Source organism: Melanostigma gelatinosum (genome assembly GCF_949748355.1).
Source record: "Melanostigma gelatinosum genome assembly, chromosome: 1".
NCBI classification, from domain to species: domain Eukaryota; kingdom Metazoa; phylum Chordata; class Actinopteri; order Perciformes; family Zoarcidae; genus Melanostigma; species Melanostigma gelatinosum.
The window spans coordinates 30,508,427-30,530,843 of record NC_136634.1 but is presented as its reverse complement, the minus strand read 5'-3'; the positions used below and the strand labels follow the sequence as shown (position 1 = coordinate 30,530,843).

The 22,417-nt window shown below is 41.5% G+C and overlaps 2 protein-coding genes across 2 annotated transcripts in view; both read left to right on the top strand.

The window, feature by feature from the left end:
- LOC306776669 (uncharacterized protein) overlaps positions 1-3,487 on the top strand; it is a gene marked incomplete at its 3' end in the record, with an annotated part of 16,963 nt that extends 13,476 nt beyond the window's left edge. Inside the window, exons 8-9 of the mRNA XM_079267449.1 lie at positions 2,948-3,087; positions 3,353-3,487. Of these exons, the coding sequence (XP_079123575.1) occupies positions 2,948-3,087; positions 3,353-3,487 (275 nt within the window). The remainder of the gene's footprint in view (positions 1-2,947; positions 3,088-3,352) is intronic.
- A 4,468-nt stretch (positions 3,488-7,955) lies between these two features.
- Positions 7,956-20,479, top strand: tat (tyrosine aminotransferase; the record flags this gene model as incomplete). The annotated part of the gene is made up of 11 exons (XM_079269899.1): positions 7,956-8,247; positions 8,693-8,797; positions 9,453-9,520; positions 9,869-10,027; positions 11,156-11,294; positions 11,453-11,505; positions 15,430-15,582; positions 15,688-15,816; positions 18,738-18,821; positions 19,641-19,739; positions 19,866-20,479. 11 exons carry the CDS (start codon positions 7,956-7,958, stop codon positions 20,004-20,006), a joined length of 1,422 nt encoding a protein of 473 aa, XP_079126025.1. The 3' UTR covers positions 20,007-20,479.
- Positions 20,480-22,417: the final 1,938 nt, after the last annotated feature.

The window sequence follows — 22,417 nt, the reverse complement described above, 5'->3', positions numbered from 1 at the left end:
TGGGTGGGTTTGCTGTAGTCTCATCACATCACATGACACTCTTTTCGGCTCAAGCTGCAGATCATGTGGCTCTCACAGGAGCCGGTAAGCTTGCTGCCAACAAAATAGTGAACATCTACACAGACTGTTGCTATGCCTTTGGTGTAGTGCACCACTGTGGCACCTTGTGGAAACACAGGAGCTTTTAGAAATCATCCGGCAAAACCATTTCTCACCACCGTCTCGTGGCCGACTTGCTAGAAGCCATATTGCTCCTTAAAAATGTCTGTTGTGAAATGAGATGCTCACACTAACGCTTCTGATCCCATTTCAACAGGAAATGCTGCAGCTGATGCTGCGACTGAGCAAGATTTATTTATCAACAGAAATATCGATATTGAAATATCCCTCACTTATGATGTTCAAATATTGTAGACATTAGCGACCCCTGCAGAGAAAGTGTTGGGCCTAATCTGGTCCAATTTAAACATTATTAATGGATAATGGATTATTATTCAAATGTATTATGAATTATTCTATTGTTAAGCTAAATTAGCCCACAGCAGAGATAACTTGACAAAAGGGGGAAGATGTGATATCTTGTAAAGGTAGATCCACATTTTGTAGAGTTTTTAAAGTTAAAAAGGAAATTTAATAAGATATTAAATCTTATACTTTCTTTAGCTGGTCATAACAATCTTGAGGTATCATCAAAGCAAATAATAACACCACTTAAATACAATTAGTATCGATATTTTGAACATTTTATCTCTTTTACACAAAATTTAATTCTTGTGACAACATGATGAACTGGCCCTCGATATTAGATCATTTAAATACAGTATTTGAATTTGTTTTAACTGACATTAGGGAATGTAGGAACTGCAACAACAAATATTATTTATATTTTGTTAGGTTATAAATTTTAGAAAACACTGTGCTAAGCTCACAGTCCAGATGCACAACTACTTTTTGTGATGTGCTTAAAACACGACCACAGTCCATGCTTGTACCAATGACACACATCAGCAGAGTGCCAAAGATCCAAAACATCTTCGACATCACACTATGCCACTGTTTAATGTGGTACACCAACTTGTCCAACACTAAGGTGTTCAAAGATTACATTTCCTGTAAACATGGCTTGTACCATAAATATATATATATATCTATAAGTACACCAGACGTCATCCCTGTGACAGACCTTGATGTTCCAAAGAACTTCACTTTCACTGACTGCTTTGAATCACAAGGCACCCGGCACAACGCATGTTGTTCTTCTAAAAAGCCGATCCTGCACATCAGACTTGTTTGTCTGACTGTTTCCCTCCCGTAGAACTACGAAAGTTACATTTCTGTGTAATACTTGTGTTTATTATTACGGCTTGCTATCTGAGAAACATGATCCCATAAACAGCCTGTGCTTTCTTTTTTATTTTACTTGATAAAGGAATCAGTTGAATTGACAGTTGATTCTGAATGAATATAATAGGAATATAAATACTTGGATGATAAAATTTTTACAAATTGTTAAAATTGTTGTGCGATACGAGCCCCACTGATATGTTGTCTCTCTATAACAGTTCAACAGAGATGGAGGTCCGACGTCTGTGTTTCGCCTCATCTCAGGAGATTTATTTTGTCATGTTGAGGTTAACATTCCCAAGCTAGCTACAACATGGAGTTGCTTCAAACTCACAAAAACAGCTCATGTTTTAACCTCATCGATTATGTGATCATATGTTGTGCGTATGTAAACCATTTTTGCCATTTCGATAAATTGTAAACACTTTAGTGGCCATGGGAATGGCCAGAGGGGGGAGTTGGCAATTGGCAATTTATCATGTTCTGTTAGATATAACTTCTATCGCAGACGAGGACATCCGAACTCATCCAATGTAACAACTACCAGGACTCCAACCTTGAGAGCCGTGAGAGCCCAGATGGTGGCTCAGCCGCCCTGGAGGAGAGCCAGAAGCCATGAATCAAGATGAGTGCGATGCAACCACACATATTCCATCCCATGTTAGACCAGGACCTATGCCAGCATTGCCATTTAAGTTCAAACCAGCCTATCCAGTGTTCAGACAGCTGCACGTTAATACACGTAGAAAGAGACGACTTCACACCATGTGGAAAGGGGAAACTAGCACACAGCTGAGGCTGATGACAGAATGAGCCGAATGTGGAATCCAAATCATCTTTATGATGCACATGTGAAATAAAAACATTGGCACTTCCTACATGAGAAGTTCAAGTGGACTCTTGTATGGATCTCAAAAGAAACACGACTATTGAGATCAGTATCCTGAATATCAAGTGTGGAACGCATGTGCAGAAATTATGATTTGCACATCGCAAAACAAGCCTCCCACTAATCATAAAGCCATCAATTGGAAAAGTATGAATGTTTTGCCAGTGGTGGATTTACGTCAGACAAAAGAAGGGTTGACGTAGGCAATACTACTGTGTACTGTAAAGTAACCCGAGTGTCCTGGTTCCACAGGCGAACATCACTCCTTCGTTCATTAGGAGACCGGTATGATATGAAAACCCACATTGGGTATGAAAACCCAATACCACGAGACCAAAGTTATGAAAACACAACTATGACCATTCCCACTCTTCATTTGTTAAGCAAACAAACATCAGACATATCCGACATGTATGGAATGTGTTGTGAAATGCTTTACTGAATATACTGTTGAAATGGAGAAGAATTCGGGGTTTGAGGCAAGAGCTTGAGGAGAGTGCTGGCAGGGGGGTGGTCAGGGGATTGGGTAGACTAAATTTTGGGAAAATAAGGGGTCTGTATTGCTAAAAACAGACATTTTGTAGCGGACATTTTGTAGGTAAAGACCAGGGGGCCCCTGGCATTTTGGGCCCCTGTGCTCGGTTGGCCCCGTACGGTAATCCATTGGTGAACTGGAAGTCTTTCCTCTCCTGAAGTCTTCTCTTGCTGTTCCAGGGTCAGAGGAGGGAGCAGAGCAGGCGAAGCAGGCCCTGCTGAAGGCGGTGGGGAAGGTGACAGACATCGTCTCCTCTCTGGGCTTCAGTTGGTGGCAGGGAGGACCCCCACACACTCAGTCCCTCAAGGACCTAGACTGGGTGAGCACACACGCATAAAGAAGACATTGGCTGGACCAATACATGCCAGTGGTTTTGATTAAACATAGAATATTCTTTGCATTGCTCGCTCTAGTTACACTGGTGGCAGTAATGGTAGTTGTGAGAGTCTTAGTAGTTGTGGTAAGCATGTCCAGATCCTCCTGTTACATCGTGTCTTAATGTTGTTGCAGAGGCTTTTTGCGCCGTTACTAGAATGAAATTCAGATTCTTGTCCGTCACGTTTCATCTCCCATCGACTCTGCAGGTAATTGAGACATTACTATTCAGCACATTTGTGTCATGGAAGGCCTTCTTCCCCTTGGTGAGGGACGACTCCAACTGTACCTGTGTAGGAATTTGGCAACATCTAGCGGCGAGGTTGAATATTGCAACCAACTGACTTACGAATGAACTACGATGGCCGATGTGTCATTTTATGTGGCCCGCGAATCCGCCAGCAAAAAAAAAAAGAAAAGTAAAAAAGATTTTTTTCTTTTGCTTTGGAAAAATAATTAAAAGTTAGACTTGAAAATAAAAGTATCCCCATGGTCGAAATGATGAGATATGAAGTTGAAATGATGAGATAGCATGTTGTCTGTGTACCGCATTAAAACTATCACAACAGGTGGACAGGAGAGGCAACAGCCCGAAAAGAGCTTTTCCAACGATTGAAAAAGATCCACAAATAATCCCAACATGTCCACGAAGAGAAAAATTGATGCAGAGGGAAGAAAATGTAATGAAAGATGTGAAAGCGAATGCATGTTTGTGCTTCAAGGAGAACAACGGGTCTGTCTTCTGTGTTATGAGGCGTGTCGGTGATGAAGGATACAATTCACGTCGGCATTTTGACACCAAACACGGAGCTAAATTTAGCCTCCAAGAAAAACATCAAACTGTCCAAGAACTAAAAGGCAGACTGCAATCACAGCAGAATATATTTACACAGCTACAGCCCAGTGCATGCTGAAGGTATGTGAGCAGAGCTCCGACCAGATACAGACTTTTACAAATGTCAGTTTGTGAAGAAACACCATCGCAGACCGAGTTGATGAACTAGCAGCAATCTAACAACACAGCTAGCTAAGAGACGAGCAGGTACTTGTGTTTGTAATGAACTGTTGATGAAAGCACAGACAACACGGATACATCATCTATCATGTTCATCAGACCTGACTCTCAGTGAGCAGCTCTTGGATGTAGCTGCCATGCACAGGACGACGACAGGGAGGAACATTAGTGATGCAGAGAGGTGACACAAACAGCTTTGAACAAAGTTAATGTCAGAACTTGTGTTTGATATTTGTCTTTGTTCTTTTCTTTAATAGTTTGATCTTTGATAGTCATGTGGGTTTCTTAACCCTCAATTAAAATGATTTATGTTATAATAACAGAAATGTGCTTAAATATATTTTTACATTTGTATAACTGCATGTACAATATGTTTACACTTGAATAAACAATAATCAAATGCAGAGAGAGTTATTTAATAATATGTTAGGAGAAGTTAGTTATACAGTCTTACAGTTACAACCGGCCCTTTGAGGGCGACCGTGATGCTGATGTGGCCCAGAGTGGAAATGAGTTTGACACCCCTGATCTAGCGTCAGTGTTTGGTTTTGTCTGCTTCGGGTAAACACTTTGTAGAAACATGGTGGGTGGCTCTGTGAAGAGTACCTGCTCAGTATGTAGACATAAATGGCTCGTTGTAACGTAACAAAAACGATTCTTCTTTTTAGTTGACTATACACTAAAGAAAGCATACTTAATTATATTGTATTGGAATACAATTCACCAATAGATCCCCAAAGTCAGTTCAGCTGTGCTACAAGCTGGCCCCAACATATATAGAGGACATGTTGACCCCCTATGAGCCAGCTCGCAGCCTAAGATCCTCGGGTGGGGCCCTTCTGGCTGTTCCAAAGTCAAGGCTGAAAACTAAAGGTGACCGTGACTTTGTCATCAAGGCCCCTCTGCTTTGGAACGAGCTGCCTGAGGAGATAAGGCTCACAGAATCAGTAATCTATTTTAAATCACTTCTTAAAACACATTTTTACAGACTGGCTTTTATGTGATGTCGTCGCTTTCCTGTTCTAATTCTGTTTTCTATTTTTATTTTTTATCTTACTAAATTATTTTACTAAATGCAGTTGCACTCGAGTGTTCGGTTGGGTTTGTTGACGAGATTTGCAGGCTTTCGGCTGTTTTCGTTGTCATAACCCGGCTCCTAGGCCATGACAAATACGGCAGACACAACAAATGATGGTAACGTAAAATGTTTATTTAACCAAATAAAGAAGTAGTTAAAGTTATGAAGTGTGTCAGTCAATAACATCAGTAGTGTCAACGTGGATGCGTGTGGGATGAAGTGTGGGTGTTGTCAGCGGAACCAAAGGAAACCAAAATGGTGTTTTCGATTTTTATTTTTTATTTTACTAAGTTATTTTACTAAATGCAGTTGCACTCGATTGTTCGGTTGGGTTTGTTGGCGAGATTTGCAGGCTTTCGGCTGTTTTCGGCCAACGGCTCGGACGGGAGCAGTTTGTTCATTGGTGGTGGCAATCTCACAAGTGTTACCTTTATTATAACATCATTATTAAAATAGAACTTGTAGTTGCAGAAATACACTCTTCTTAGTTTGGGTATGCAATTTTCGAGCAGAGGCCTAAAAATAGGGCTAGGGTTAAAAAGGCTCCATCACAGTCATCAAAAAGCACCATTAATCGCCTTGTGCTATTCCTTACATTTTTAATCTGTGACACTTTAGCATAAATGCAAGTTGCAAGTAATTATAGAACGCAATACTTAAGGCAAAGCTGTGACTATTTTTGCTGAGTGCATGTTGAAGGCCCCAACATGATCATTTATGAAACCTGCTCTTGACTGCCAGACAATGACTTTGCAGTTTTGGAGGGAAGCTGAGGTCAAACGTAAGGGTCACACAAGCAGCCAAAACATCTTTTTTATTTGCTCATGTTCTTTTTAGGCAGTTGGATGTTTGATATGTTTTATATTTATTGCTGAGGTGTAAAGGACAATGAAAGGGTCCACAAAAAGGTGAAATCCCTGTTTAAGAATGGATCCAAAAGATGATTCTGGTGGTAATTCATCTTTTTATTACTTTTATCAAATCCCATTAAAACCACTGATTATTTTTTTCCTTTTAAAATACATTTTGACAGTGTAGACACAATATAAGGTATGCTGTCGAACTGTATTGTGGGATAAATTAATTGTTTATCAATAATGATAAAAAATGAAAGGGTTGTTTTTGGTCATAATTCATGCAAAAGTAGGGTTAGGGTTACATTGCCGTTTCTTGCTCTTTTTAAAAAGAAATTACCACTTTTCCATGCTATTACTCTCAGAGGACCTACCTTCACTAGCACTATTTCACTCAAAGGGGCTGTAATATGAACTACTAAAAAACAGCTGGCCAGACTATTATGTAAGGAGTAGTTTTCCACAGATTTTGTTTAAGCTGAAACGCTTTTCTATTCGCCTCCAGAGCCAGCAAGTTAGGCTGCTCATTTTACTCACTGCAAACAGTAGGTCGTTGAACTTAACTGAAGGAAACGGAATGAAAGGTGCTCTCAGTGGCATAACAACACATGCTGCAGCAATGTGTTTTGTCGGGAAAAAAAACCTATGCGTCTGTCTGAGTATTGATTACAACGCAACATGCCCGGTCAGTCTGGGGCTCACATCCATGTTATTGTTGACTCAGGTATTAGCCTTAGTATGTCATACCCATCATGAATAAGTCATTTTTTGTTTTGGCAGAACCAATAACTTACAGGTACCTTGATATTAGCCTACTTGTGGGGTTGTTTGAGTCTAATTTTATAAAGAATATGTCACTTTCTCATTATAGTTCTGCTGAAAGCAGCAACAATCAATATTGTATAAGTATGAATAATGGTAATAATGGAATAATATGATAATTGATGGTGGGGATGGTTCTTGTTAGTCATGTAAGAGGGGTGTAACGGCACAGCCCTGGGTCTCCACCAATGGAAATATGGGCTGGGCTCAACACCCATGTTCGGGGATCTTGATATATAACTACCGTAAAACATCCCCGAAGGCTATTGTTTATCATCCCGCACTCGCTGCTGCTTTTTTTGGAAAACTTTCTGTTGAATATTTAATCAGGTAAGTACAGATATGATTTTTTTTTTATTTTACCTTTTTAGTGAATGGTCTGATAATAAACAAATTAACTATGAATTGATTTGCTTGATGTTTCGTTCATGTTTTGGGGAAGTACACCGTTGTAAATTGATCTTTCAAAGTTTATTTTTGCAACAGTAATGATTCGTTATTTATGTATTCTCTGTCGGTTCTATGGAGAGATTTAACAAACAGCTACAGAGTGACTTTTGGATGATTGAAAAGTAACAGCATGTGATCAGCTGTGATCAACAGCATATCATCTTTTATCAAAATTTTGATGTTTTAAAATATACTGGTACAAGAAAAGTCCAACATTCCAAATTGAATAACAGTACAGTATTAGGGACAAAATGTACCTTAATGATCAAGTAGTCATCATGCCGAATGACCCCTTTCAATGATTACATATTGTAATGGCTTGATTAACATGTAAAGAGCATGTGAAAGGTGTAGCAGGCTGAAGGTGAGCTCATTTTGAGTATTTAATATGGTGTTGGGCAGTTTCATCTATGAAAGTATATTTTATAAAATGATATCATGTCAGTCAAATAATGTACGAGTAACTATATCAATCAGATAATTGTAAAAATAAAAGGACAATATTCCTCCCCGAACTGTAGTGCAGAAATATATATGGAATACTTGAATTAAGTACATCAAGAGTAATTGTTCATCATCTTCATCATTCCAGGATGGATAAAAAGTCTTATTTGGTTCAGATGAATGGGAATGGGGTCCACGGCACCGTCAACGGCAAAGGCCTGAATGGGGCCGGAGTCAATGGGAAGGGAGTGCACGGGAACGCCGTCCGCGACGTCAGTGTGAATAGCAGCTTGTATCCGACCAAAGCCAAAAGCCGCAGGCAGATATGGGAAGTGAAGCCCTCCAAAATGGCCAACAACATGTTGAATCCCATTAGGGCCATTGTGGATGGGATGGAGCTCACTCCGAACCCGGATAAACCCATGATCTCGCTTTCCATAGGTGAGAGGGTCTCTGCATGACTAAATCTGTGTTTTAAACACCCCTGGAGATGCAGCTTTGTTGCTTACATGTAATGCAAATATTCTATTTCTAATAATCCAATAATGTGTAACTATAATCAATAAAGAATTACTACCCCGTTAGAGTTCCAATTACTTTCTAATATTTGAAACAAACCAGGCCAATTACCTATATGATATGATACTACCAATAAATACATACAATGGCATACTGTCCATTAACTGTCGTCCACAACAGTTCTACTAGCTTTAAAAAAAAATCTAGTACAGATATATGGTTTCTTACAGTACAGTATGTGTCCCATATTCCTCGACTTGTATTTTTTTCATGTGTAGAGTGACGCAGACTTTTTAGCATCGTTTGTTGCTTGATTTTTGCATCCTGTCACTTTTACTGAATGCCTCCCATCACATCTGTTCCCCAGGTGATCCCACTGTGTTTGGAAACCTGCCTACCCATAATGCAGTGCTGCAGGCCATGAAAGATGCCATAGACTCCCAAAAATACAACGGCTACGGCCCTTCTGTTGGTGAGTTTCACTTACCAGCAAAACAAATTCCAAAGCAAGCATCTTTAAATGCACGGAAGTAAAGACATGTGAATTCACGTTAGCTTCAAAAGCAGTAAAACAGATGCATACGGGTGAGATGTGGTGGTTTTTCAGCTACATTAGGTGCATGGATAGATTACTGAATAAGCCCAGGGGCCCAAAGTGTCAGGGGTCCCCCTTCACCTACAAAATGTCACTCAAAGAGACATGACTACAAATAGATACAAGACTACAAAGAGACATACAATGACTACAAAGAGATTTAAAATTAATAATAAAAGGGGCAAAACAACCGCAAAGAGACAGAAAATGACTACAAATAGATACAAGACAACTACTAAGAGACACTGAACTACTATAAAGTCTGTGTTCCTAAGTTAGGAGTTGTGGTGAGACCTTTATAGCATGTCAGAACCCAGGACAGCCCCTCATTGCCTCGCCATATGCCCTTTAACTTGTATTGGGAAATTTAGTAACCAGAAATTGTCTGATGTCAGTGAATCACATGCTCATGTTGACCAACCTCCAACAGTCAGTGAAGGGAGCACATGTAGTGGCGATTAAACGATTAAGCCGTTGCATCATTGTATCTCTATTTGCATTCGCTGCATGTTTTCTCCGTGTCCACCGGCAGGTTACCTGAAGAGCCGCCAGGCAGTGGCCAACTTCTACAGCTGCCCTGAGGCCCCACTGGAGGCAGAGGTGCTTACTCCTCAAACACCTCAAACCTTTGCGAACACATTTATTCTGTCATGCCCTTTCATCCTCATTCACCTGCAGTGCTACCTTTTAAATCTGAATCACAGTATAGGACAACTTAGGTGCATTCTGTGTGAATGAAAATGTAATTTTAGCAGCACAATGTAATAACCACAGCACTTGCAATATTATGCTCATAATGAATAGAATCAGATTGTAATACGTGACACTGCATGTCTTGGAAGTTAATCTACATGCTACAGTGATTTTATTGGGTGTTGTTGTTTGCATGGATATATGGTTTTGGAGTCTATGCTCTCAAAAAATGAAATGCACCACGTTCTCTTCCAGGATGTGATTTTGACCAGTGGCTGCAGTCAAGCCATTGACCTGGCTATCAGTGTCCTGTGTAACCCAGGGGACAACATCCTGGTCCCATGCCCAGGCTTCTCCTTATATAAGACTCTGGCTGTCTCCATGGGCATCGAGGTCAAACTCTATAACCTGCTGGTAAGTAGGAGTTGGGTCCCATCCCTACCCCCACCCCTAAACACAGACACTTACTTTGGTAAGTTCTTTCAATTTGCAAGTTAACATTTGTTTATTTTAGTTTGTAGTATCACACCTTCAGCTGTTAGGGCCAATGATAATTGAGAAGCCATATCAGTGGATTATTTTCGTGCCATTCATGTGTGTGGGGAATAAGCCAGAAAAGAATAAATGGATTATTTTCTTATTCAAGAGCTTAGAAGACATGACTTACTTTACAGACAGAGGTAACAACAAATAAAAGGAAAGCAAGCCGACACATGGTACTGTATCAAACCCATCAGATATAAACTATTAAACATTGAACTCTCTCATATGTTGATGGCATTTGCCGAAATGGAGTGGACATTATAGCTTTCTCCATCACACAGCATCTTTTTCCTGGACTTTACATTGAGATGCTATCACGCAGATGTTAACAACAGCTGTTCTTGGCCCTGGGAAGGTTAATCCATAATAATATCATAATAATATTAAAAAAATGTTTTTTTTGTTGTTGCAATTTTGCAGTTAGTCACTGCACTTCTACTATAAACGAAGCCCAATTTCTTGATGAGATTAGCGACCAGCTTGCTAACTAGCAAAATGCAATTGTGTAAATAAGAGTTTTGGAGGTGTTTCTGTCTTTAGTCACCACCACATAAGTATATGGAAACCTAAATCAGTGGTGGTCACTTCATTTCAATTTATTTTCCAAATGCAGACACAATCGACTGACCACAGGCCAAAGAAACGACTCAGCAAACTATTCAAAATTAATGTTTTGAGAGGACTTGTGGGATCGAAACGTTTTCCACATTGGTGCACATCACATTTTAATCATATTGCCGAGAGGCTTACATCTTAAAAAAAGTTAGTTACAATGAATAAGCGACCAGAACGTTCAAGGACTTTGGCAGTTGAGATGGATACACCGTGTAACTGTTGACAACCCCTTCCCCTTCCCGTCGCATTCTCCAACACAACCTCAACGTAACGTCGCCACAGCAGGTTGCAGCAACTATCTTTGAATGTTACCAAGACACGGGTGTATCGTCGTGCTGCAATAAAGTGTCTGCCCCCACCCTGACATCCCTCTTTGATTTCCAGCCAGAGAAGTCATGGGAGGTCGACCTGCAACACATGGAGAGCATGATTGACGAGAGGACGTCCTGTCTGATTGTTACCAATCCGTCCAACCCGTGTGGCTCCGTCTTCAGCGAGGAACACCTGCAGAAAATCCTCAAAGGTCAGTTCTGCCCCGCTCTGCTTTGGTAGGAATAGGCAAGTTCGAAATCCTGAAAAAGTTTGAATTAGCAGCCCAGTCAGGGGGCGGAAATTTGGACTAAGATGGCATTTGCCTCATCTTAGTAAAACAATAGAATTTTTCTTTTTTTCTTTTTTCAGTGGCCTCCAGACACTGCGTCCCCATTCTGGCCGATGAAATCTACAGCGATATGGTGAGTGCAACCACACAAACAGGGCTTGGCCCTCTGTTACACCAGCGAGGCACATTTTTCGCCACAGTGACGGTGCAGGCTGTGTTTCATTTGGTGATATTTGCCCTGGCTCTGGGTGGTGGGTGGACAACCCCACATCAGCATAGGGGGGATTAGGGGCCATGTGCTGTGAATGAGGCGTGGAAGCAGCGACCAGCGAGGTGGGTACGCTGGATGAGCAGGGGGCATGGAGGTCAGCAAGGGAAAGCAGTGGGGGTGGGCAAGGGGCCTCAGGCTGTGTGTATGAACATGTTCCACATTGCCGTAGCGTTCTAACAGCCCTGTCTCCTAAAAAGTATGTTCTATACACAACGAAACTGCACTGTGAATTACCTTTTGAAGGAAATGTATTTTGTCGTGGATTACGTTTTGCTTTGAAGTTTGCTTTGAAGTTGATTGAAAAGAGTCTGAACATCTGGTGTATTGACGAGGATCGTTGTCCAGGAGACTGCTGTTTGTGTCCCGTGTGAACCGAGAACTTTAGTTGCCTAACCCCAACCAAGTGCCTTCATTGCGTTTTTCTATTGTTTTCTTTCAACTTTGTGGTCATCTTTCGCCGAACCAAGATGTTTTTTACTAAATCAAGTAGTTTTGTATCATTTTTGTTGGCATTTTGTTTTTTTTCAATTTGACAATGTTAACCACACGTTTCAATGTGTTAAAAAATGTCAATCATAATCCGGAGAGAAATTAATTTTCTCTTGAAACGTAATTGAGAGTGCAAATTGAAAGTAAAAAAAGGACTTTCACCTAGGACACTGCTGTTCATGTCCAGTGAAACCAACATAATTAGTTGTGTTTTTGTTTTGTTTCAACTTCATAGTCATTTTAAGCCGGAACATGATTTTTTACTAAACCTAACCAAGTAGTTTTGTGGCATTTCTGTTTTGTTTCTTTCAATTTACAACTTTTACCACGTGTTTAAACTGTTTAATACCGTGGAGAATACAGTACATGTTTCCTTTTAAACGTAAGAGTACAGTTTAGTTGTATGGGGACGTAATTTTGTAGGAGACATCAAACCACAGCATATTCCTGAAATGGCATACATTACCTTATATGGTATCTTACAACTGAGTATTTTATTTAAATAATACCATGACTCCTTTTTTGTAAAATTAGAACTTTGTTGTCAAAATAGTACAACGTTATTTTCAAAATATTATGACTTTCTTCCCTCAAAATATTTTGACTATACTGTATTAAAATATTTTTTCCTTTAAGTTAGATTTCCTTTAGTTTCAGTTTCTGCGTTTACTGCCACAGCGTGTTCACACCTCATTTGTCGCTAAAAGTTGCTGGATTGATTGATGGATGGTTGTCATACTATTAGTTGAAATTGGTTGGTACTAGCTTACGTAAGCACACGTCATATTTTGTTCAACAGGAAGAGACGATAATTGAATTTTGATATAATAATCTTAAAATTTTATATTTTGTTTCAAAAATGTAAAAGAAATTGTGATCATAAACGGTTAAAAAGAAATTGAAATGTTTCCAAGGAAACAACACTGCCAGCACATTCAGTCCAAAGCGTTGGCATCAATGTCGGCCTTGACAAGTTGTTGGAGGTCATGCAAACATGTACACAGATATCCACATGCACATAGACTCCTGAATACACACACAGAAACACACGCACACACACACACACACACAGGCTGAATATTGTTGCTCAATACAAAAATGGAGATACGGTAGTTGAATTGTTTACCAGTAGTTTTCCACCTTGGTAACATTCTGATATGGTGATAAATACAAATCCATGGGGAATGTCTCACAGGAACACACTTTTTCTTCTTCTATACTTTGTCAATCCACAGCCGGTTCTGGCAACATGTGGCTCCCAAAAAATGGCAGCCACATGTTGGCTGTTCAAGAACACATGTGGTGTGAATTAATGCATGGCCACCTTGCCTCAATAAAAATCGCAGGTAGAACCGAATGCAAAGCCACGATACATCCATGACAGCCACTGATTTGACTGACACCAACGGGACAATTGCCGGCCTGTTCATACATAAACCAATGAATTACTTCGGCGTTCCTGTAGCATGCAGGAACATTTCTAGTAGGTTTCTGATCTAAGAAATCAAATTATATAGAAGATTATGGAGGCGGTGGCGGCAACCGCTGACGATCTGAAAGCACCTTCAGAACCAGCAGTTTATCATAAACTGCATGGTGGCCTTTTGTATTTCACAAAAAGTAAAAGGTCCTGTGAGTTTTTCTTATGCTCAGCCAGGCCATTACATAACGTTTGCTTCTCTGTTGTTTCTTCTGATGGAAAATACTTTCATATTATATCCTGAATTTTGAACCTGTGCTTTTTAAATGTGCCGTCGGGGCTGGTGAGAATGGAAAAGTTTGGAGTCGGGGTTGTGTGTGTTCATCCACAAACCCTCCCCGTCCCACCGTTTAACACTGAACCCAAGCAGACCAGAATGACTTTGCAATTTTGTGGCCACATGTGTTTCCAATCAATGCAGTTGACGGGTTTTGCCGCAGAAAGAGCTTGCGCGGAATGGGAGCCGTGTGGTGGATGGAGAGCTGAATAGGTGGCGGGGTGGTTGGAAAGCTTGAATAGGGGGAGTGTTTAAACTGCTTTAAATTGGAGAGCTAGGCAGGCACGTGTCTGATGTTGCTGTTATGACATTCACAGTAGTCTGGCCAATAGGATGCGGGGCAGTTCCCAGCTCAGAGTCAAAGATGTTTGGCTTTAATCAGAACCACCTTTCTATGGTTCCTGTACATTAGCCTTTCCCTTAAGCCTCTCTCTCTCCTACTATGCTTCAAAATTGTTCATGGGTTTAGGAGTAGGAAGCTTAGCGTCTGAAAAGGTTTAAGACATGATATTTGTGTTGTACATAGTAAAAAATCAACGATTGTTCCCGACACACAAGTAGGTCATTTGTAGCTTGAAATACTTTTATTAACAATAAATGTGCAATGTGAAAAGGGTCAATAGTTGTGACAAATCAAAGCCTCGATTTTATGCAGCGTTTTGTTTTAGCATCTTTCAGTTCAGTGCAATGGTTTTTGTCTGTAACTTTATTGCTTTGGTTCACTCTCACCGCTCTGAAGAACCTCATTTCTGGCTGCAGCAGGTGGTAGCAGCAGACAAACACATTTAACCACTAGCTTGTGGGCATAGTGTAGCATTTAGCTGCTAAAGAGCCAGATATTGTTCTCAGGAGATGATGGAAACCAAAAAAAGAAATAACATGGAGAACACTCCATGGTCTTATGTTCGCTAAGCAATAAATAATCAAGTTGAAGCCAGGATTGGTAATGTTGAGAAACTAGCAATACGCTAGATTTTTTAAATAATCGAACCGAAAAACCTCCACCCAGTGTTGCGAACTATTTTCCAATGAAAGTTGCTAGATTTTGACAACACTGACATCCTGTTCCTTCAGGCCTCCCTCAAAAGCCCCCCCCCCCCCCCCCCCAAATAATCATAATGAATGTCAACAAGTCATGGCTATTGTTAGTACTCACAGCTGTTAGCAGCTCTGGTTTATTTCAGAACAAATTAAATGATTGGACAGGCTAGTTACAGTCCTGTTAATTACAATTAATTACTTTTCTTTTTTGCGTTACAGCATTTGATTCATTGCTCGTCGTTGGGATGTAATTGACAATTTCAACAAATATAACAAAAGTGTTTTTGAAGAAGATTACCTACCATAGCTTTAACATATTTGCCATATCTGTACAGCTTGTTCGGCTTTAACCACTTGAATGCCAAGCTTCTAACACGGTACCGTACTTGGCTTTCCATGTCAACAATATGGCCTGTCAGCAATAAGGCAGAATGACCTGTGAGCATGGATGATTTTTGCCATCTGATCTATTCTATCTTGTTCCTGCTCCTGTCCTCAGGTTTTCCCAGGCTGCATTTCTCCCACCATGGCGTCTCTCAGCAGTGATGTTCCCATCCTTTCCTGCAGCGGCTTGGCTAAGCGCTGGCTGGTCCCCGGTTGGCGGATGGGATGGATCCTCATCCATGACAGGGATGATATATTTGGATCCAAGGTTCGTGTAGCTTTATTTGTGCATTCGTCTTTGAGCAGAGAGACAACAAGAAGCCTCCAATAGATAACAGTTACATTCACCTAATGCAGTATGTCTCCACTGCAGATTCGACAGGGCCTGATGAAACTGAGCCAACGTATTCTGGGAGCCTGCAGTATCATCCAGGGTGCCCTGGAGAGCATCCTCAACAACACACCTCAAAGCTTCTACAACAACACCATCAGCTTTCTGAAGGTGATGGGGTTGATGAGTAATATCTTTCTATCTACAATAAATCATCATCTTATCATCACTATATGTTACTCCAACAAAAATGCAACCTCAGTGATACTCTGGACGCACGAGTCTATCGGCAGACCAGTGCTGTATACCCTCTAACAGCCAACGTCATGATTACGTCACCGTGTTTGCTAGAGGTAAACGAATGAAAAACTGGAGTCAAACACACATACCCTCAGAGCAGTGGGCTAAAGTTACACATTGTAAATGTCATCTTGCTGTGTTATTGGGTGCCAGAATCGATACTGCATCCATTTAAGATGATAAAATGTGATTCTAAGCTCTAGCGAGCTACATTATGGCCAAAGCATTTCAGACATGGAGAGAAAATGTTGCTAAAAGTTTAGCTACATCTAATTTATTGGAGAGATAGAGAGATGGTCCGTTTTGGTGTTCAGCTGGGTCTACAGTTCCTCTACCTCACTCCTTGCTGCTAGGAGACCACTTCGCCAAGAGAGGAGCAGGCAAGAGCTCTGGAGACTAGCTAGCCAGCTCTGGCGATAAAATAAGACAAGATAAGATAATCCTTTATTAGTCCCTCAGTGGGGAAATTACAGGATTACAGCAGCATTGCTCACAAGTAAAAAATAAAAGATAAAAATCAAGTAATATAATAAACTAACAGTAAACAGTAAAACAGTAATAAAATAAGACAGTAAAGAAGAATATTAAATATAACATATAACAGCATATACAGAATATACAGACGGAATAAAAATATAAGATAAATACTTAAACGTATTGGATATTGCACGGGATTGCACGGATTAGATATTGTATGCACCAGGTGAATGAATTAAAGTGTTCAGAAGTGTTCAAAGTGTTCGTGTTCAAGTGTTCGTGGTCCACCGAGAGCAGTTTGTTGTGCAGCCTGACAGCAGCGGGGAGGAAGGACTCGCGGTACCTCTCCCTCAGACACCGGGGGTGAATCAGCCGGTGACTGAAGGAGCTGTGCAGAGCTGCCAGAGTGTCCTGCATGGGGCGGGAGGCGTGAGAGATCATCCTCATCGCCATCATCCTCCTGTCTCCCACCACCTCCACAGTATCCAGTGGACACCCCAGCACGCTGCTGGCCTTCCTCACCAGTTTGTCCAGTCTCCTCCTGTCAGCTGCCGCGATGCTGCTGCTCCAGAAGACCACTCCATAGAAGATGGCTGATGCCACCACGGAGTCGAAGAAAGAGTCTGCTCTGACCTTTTTTATAAAGGGCGTGAGCGTGGTCAGTCCAGTCCAGTTTATTGTTCAAGTGAACACCCAGGTACTTATACGACTTCACGACCTCAATGTCCAGTCCCTGGATGCTCACCGGTGTCGGAGGAGGGCGTTTTCCCCGGCGGAAGTCCACCACCAGCTCCTCGGTCTTGCTGGAGTTGATGTGGAGGCGGTTCCGCTGGCACCATCCTATAAAGTCCTGGTTTAGTTCCCTGTATTCTCTGTCGTCATCGGCGGAGATGAGGCCGACGATTGCAGAGTCGTCAGAGAACTTTTGCAGGTGGCAGTTGGCAGAGTTCTGTTTGAAGTCCGAGGTGTAAATGGAGAAGAGGAATGGAGCCAGAACGGTTCCCTGTGGGGCCCCTGTGCTGCAGGACACCCGATCTGACTCATACTCTCGTATCCGCACATACTGTGGACGGTTGGTGAGGTAGTCCAGGATCCATGCAGTGAGGTGGTGGTCCAACCCGGTCTGCTCCAGCTTGTCCCTCAGAAGCAAAGGCTGGATGGTGTTGAAGGCACTGGAGAAGTCGTAGAACATGACTCTCACAGTGCTTCCAGCCTTTTCCAGGTGAGAGAGGCATCTCTGCAGCAGGAAGATGACGGCGTCGTCCACCCCGATGCCGGACTGGTAGGCGAACTGAAGTGGGTCCAGGGATGAACTCACCAGAGGGCGGAGATGGGCAAGGACCAGCCTCTCCAGGGTCTTCATCAGGTGGGATGTCAACGCCACCGGCCTGTAGCTGTTGAGGTCCTTGGGCCGCGGGTTCTTTGGTACCGGTACCACGCAGGATGTCTTCCATAGCTGTGGTGCTTTCCCCAGCCTCAAGCTCAAGTGGAATACGTGCTCCGCTATCCTGCACAGCTGGTCTGCGCAGGATTTGAGGAGCCTTGAGCTGATGCCGTCTGGACCCGTGGCCTTCCTCGCCTTGATCCTCCTCAGTTCCTTCCTCACTTGGTTGAGGGACACGCTGGGGGGTGGGGTGCTGTGTGTTGGAGTGGGGGTGGGTTGCTGGTTGTGGAGTGCTGAGTATGAGAGGTGTGGAGGGGAGCCGAGTGCTGTGGGAAGGGGGGAGGTGGAGGGGGAGGGGGTAATAATCCACAGGGGATGCAGATGATGGGGGTTGCAGCAGCAGGGAGGTCTGGGTGGGGGGAGGGGTGGATGGCTGGTCAAATCTGTTAAAAAATAAGTTCAGCTCATAGATAGACAAAGTAGGTAGCTAACTAGCCAGCCGTCCTCTCCGGAGCTTCTGTCAATTCTTCCCCCGATAAAGCAATGGACGGGGGTTCAGCTAATATGGTTTCATTGGTTTACGTTATCGTTCTCAAGTAACACTTGTGGTTTATAAAAAACAAGCCAACAAAACTTGCTAGCAACCATTAACAAACGTATTGCTCCACGTTGCCATGCGTAATGTGGTATCTTTCATGACAATTTCTTTTTTTCACATATTTTCACATAATGTGTATATTGTGCAGCATATATATATAAGATTAGAATCACAACTCATATTCATAATCCCTATAAATGTGACCAAAATGATTATTGTCTTCTGTTGTCTTCAAATATGTTTAAACATATTTTAATTGTTCAAATTTTTTCCGATTTACAGGAATGTGTTTCACACGAGACTGATTGGATGCTTTATTTTGTTCTTCCTCAGACCAACTGTGAGATCTGTTTCAGTGAGCTGAGCACCGTCCCTGGGCTGAACCCCATCATGCCTTCAGGAGCCATGTACCTCATGGTAAGTGTGTTTGATTTATCTTATTCATGTATATATGTGTTTATCTATATTTTGAACAAAAACAATCTGAAGAAGTAGTTGCCACATCTTAAAATTGAAAGCTATGTTCATAAATAAGTGGAAAAAAATGAATTGAATTGAATTGGTATGCCATTTTGAGGAAGTCGCTGACAATCATTTTTTACCTTTTTATGTTGCTGATAATAATACAATACAATAATATGATGCTACTGTAGTTAAGGGGAAAAAAACAATACACCAGATGAACCAAACGTAAAGGTCACATATGCTCATTTCAAGGTTCTTGTATGTTGGGTTTCTATTAGAATATGTTTACATGTTTTCATGTTCAAAAAACTCTTTATTTGTCTCTGAAACGCTCCGTTTTTGCGTGTTTCAATGGCTAGGCAATAGCTTGGGTCTGTGTTTACTTCCTGCAAGTGGAAATAAACTGTGAATGTTTACACTTACAAACTGTGAAATGGTTTATATGTTGTATAGTTGTGACCTCACCACCGTATGAAAATCCTGACGGCTCATCTAAAGACATATTTTTGAATAAGGTCTATGTTTGTTTCTCCATGGATTGAGCGTTTTCATACTTTCACACTATTTACATAGCACCTGCTTTAATAAAAATTCGTAAAAGTCCCTTTTGACAATATGGGACCTTTAATGGGCAGTGTAACATGTTGTAATATAAATATTCCACGTTAATTCATTTGTACATGCATGTGAATCATCATTCTAAGGTATTTTATTAAATTTAAGGCGGTTTGAATATGAATCAGAGTTTAATGTGTGTTCACATTTGTTCAGGTGGGGATTGACATGAATCACTTTCCAGATTTTAAGGACGATGTGGACTTTACTCAACAGCTGGTGACAGAGCAGTCGGTCTTCTGTCTGCCTGCCTCAGTAAGACACCTTTTTCCGTCATTTATCCATAAAGACGGATAAATGATTTATTCTAAACTCACATTTAGAATAAAGATGTGTGACCCTGTTAATGCCCGAGACTGTCCATTTTCTGCCCTCTCCCAGGTGTTTGAGTACCCTAACTTCTTCCGTATCGTGGTGACGGTGCCGGAGGAGATGATGGTGGAGGCCTGCGGTCGGATCAGGGAGTTTTGCAAGAGCCACCATCGGCCACGTAGCCGCGACAGCAAAGATCTGGACCAGTGATAAGTCAGAGCTGGAACAGTGCGACGACATTTCGCCTCGCGGAGACCAAAGCCTAGAGGACAGAAGAATTGTCCACTAGTCACATATAAAGAGCTGGAATCAGCTTTCAACTTGTCCTCCACCGTTGTTAGGAAGTTAGAGATGTAGAAGTCGGACGTCAAAACTTTGCTAGTATCGTCATCACTATGGCAATTAACAAGCTTGGGAGTGACACATTTGATTGTCCACCAATGGTGTCATTTTCTATGTAAACCGTATGCAATGAGCAGACCTAATATTTATATTTTATACAAGCAGCGTATATGACTTGTTCTTGTGTATTTATATAATTTGTGTAATGCTTTGTATGTCATTGTGATGTAACCTCTTTGATATAAACTGCAGGATTCTAGACTGTGCATATACCGTTCATGTGGCTTCTTTGCTGTCCCAATTATGGGAAGTGAATATATATTTTAATATTCATTTTTGTAAACGATACGCATGGATCATTTTCTGCATACTCAGCGAGAAAGCAACTTCCGACTACATTGGCATGCTCTTTATCACAACATTCCTTGTATATTGTTTGTATGTTAATTGTGTGTCATATTGAATCACACACATGTATATATATATATGTATATGTATATATATATGTATATATATCAAATAATTGTATTTAGTACTTTCTTTAAAGCTAATAAAAACATGTTGACATGACTGGTAAGAACAAAGCATTTTGCATATCCATAAAAAGACCGTATGGTATAGGCTACAATAGTATAATTAAAATCTTATTTTCATGGAATCACAAATTAGCTTCAGACGGCCTCACAATCTGTGCAACGCAATCCATAAGCTGTTCTATTCTTATGTAACTTCCTGTATGACTGCGACTATAAAAATGTACAGTAGGCCTACACACATCGAGAAATCCATGTGTGTACTGTATTTTACAGACCTGGACATCATCCATAACTTCTCTGGTTGATAAAGCGGCTTTTAACTTGGCAGCATTTCTCTATCGTTAAAAGTCTCTATAAAACGTTTTACTGTACAATGGTCAAGCTGGGGGGAAAAAATCGAATACATGTCTGGCGCACGTAAAATAAATGGTATAATAATTTAGCATTTGGAGGCCTTTGGGCTATGTGGCTCATGGGACGTCAACGTCAATCTGTCCACCACTTTTTGTCTGGACTGAAATGTCTTCCTTGGGATGTATTGCCATGAAATCTTGACATTCATGGAGGACTTTTGGTGCTCCCTTGACCTTTCCTCTAGCGCCACCATGAGGTTGACGTCCGAGGTTTTAAGCATAAAAAGTCTTCACAAATGTTGGATGCATCCCCTCAGGATCAATTGTAACAACTCTGGTGATCCTCTAACTTTTGATGGTATCAGCAGGCAAACATTTTTGGTAATTGAGCAAATACCCGCAAAACCAAGGACATTCCCATCAGCCTCAGCCGTACTTTGTGTTGAGTGGTAATTATAAAACGTTGGCGAACAAACCTGCTTAGTAAACACGGTAAACATTGCAGCTGCTAAACAACAGCATATTAGCTTTGTCTCTGTGAGCTTGTTAATGGAACTCTATGTACTGTAACTCGATGTACTGTATCCTCAAAGTGGCAGTATGTTTGTCTTCTTCGTTGATAACTGGAACAGGGCCCCTCTGCATGACAGATAATCAGGAGGATGGGTAATAATCAGTGGCGGGCCGTGCATTTTATACCTGGGCCTTCTGTGCTGTGAGCTACGGTTATTTGTTTCTATTGCTGTAATAATACACGTATTCGTATTAAACCGCTTGGTACGAGGCTTACGAACCGAACAATAAGTTTGAATAATACCAGTGCATTTGGAAAATGCAGAAGCTTAAATTGTGGGAAATATAATGTTTTCGGTGGACTGGGTTCAGTGAAAGATCACTGCAGACCCCTCACACCCTGGACACAAGCTGTGCCAACTCCTCCCCTCTCGTAGGCGCTAAGAGCCAAAACCACCAGACACAGGAACAGCTTCTTTCCACTGTCCGTCACTCTCATGAACAATAAATAATATTGCACTACTACCTCTGTTTGCACTACTGTATTATATATATATACACTTTTTTGGGGATATATTTATTGGAGATAAAACTTAGCTGAATTTCAGGAGCAGGACCACACCTCAGCCACTCGCCCACTTCCGGCCACACTCCTATAACTACCTACCCACTCTAAGCCTCGGCACGCTCGCGTTTTCTGCACTCGCAACCGGAACACCACGCAGAGGACGCCGCCAACCGCCATGAGAGGGTCCGGGCAGCCAAACCCGCGATCTCCACCTCGCTGACCAGCTGCATCCACCCGCCAGAATCTGACAATACGATGGCCGTCCTCCTTTAACTCACATCTCGGTGGCAGAGGGAGACCCGCTACCTC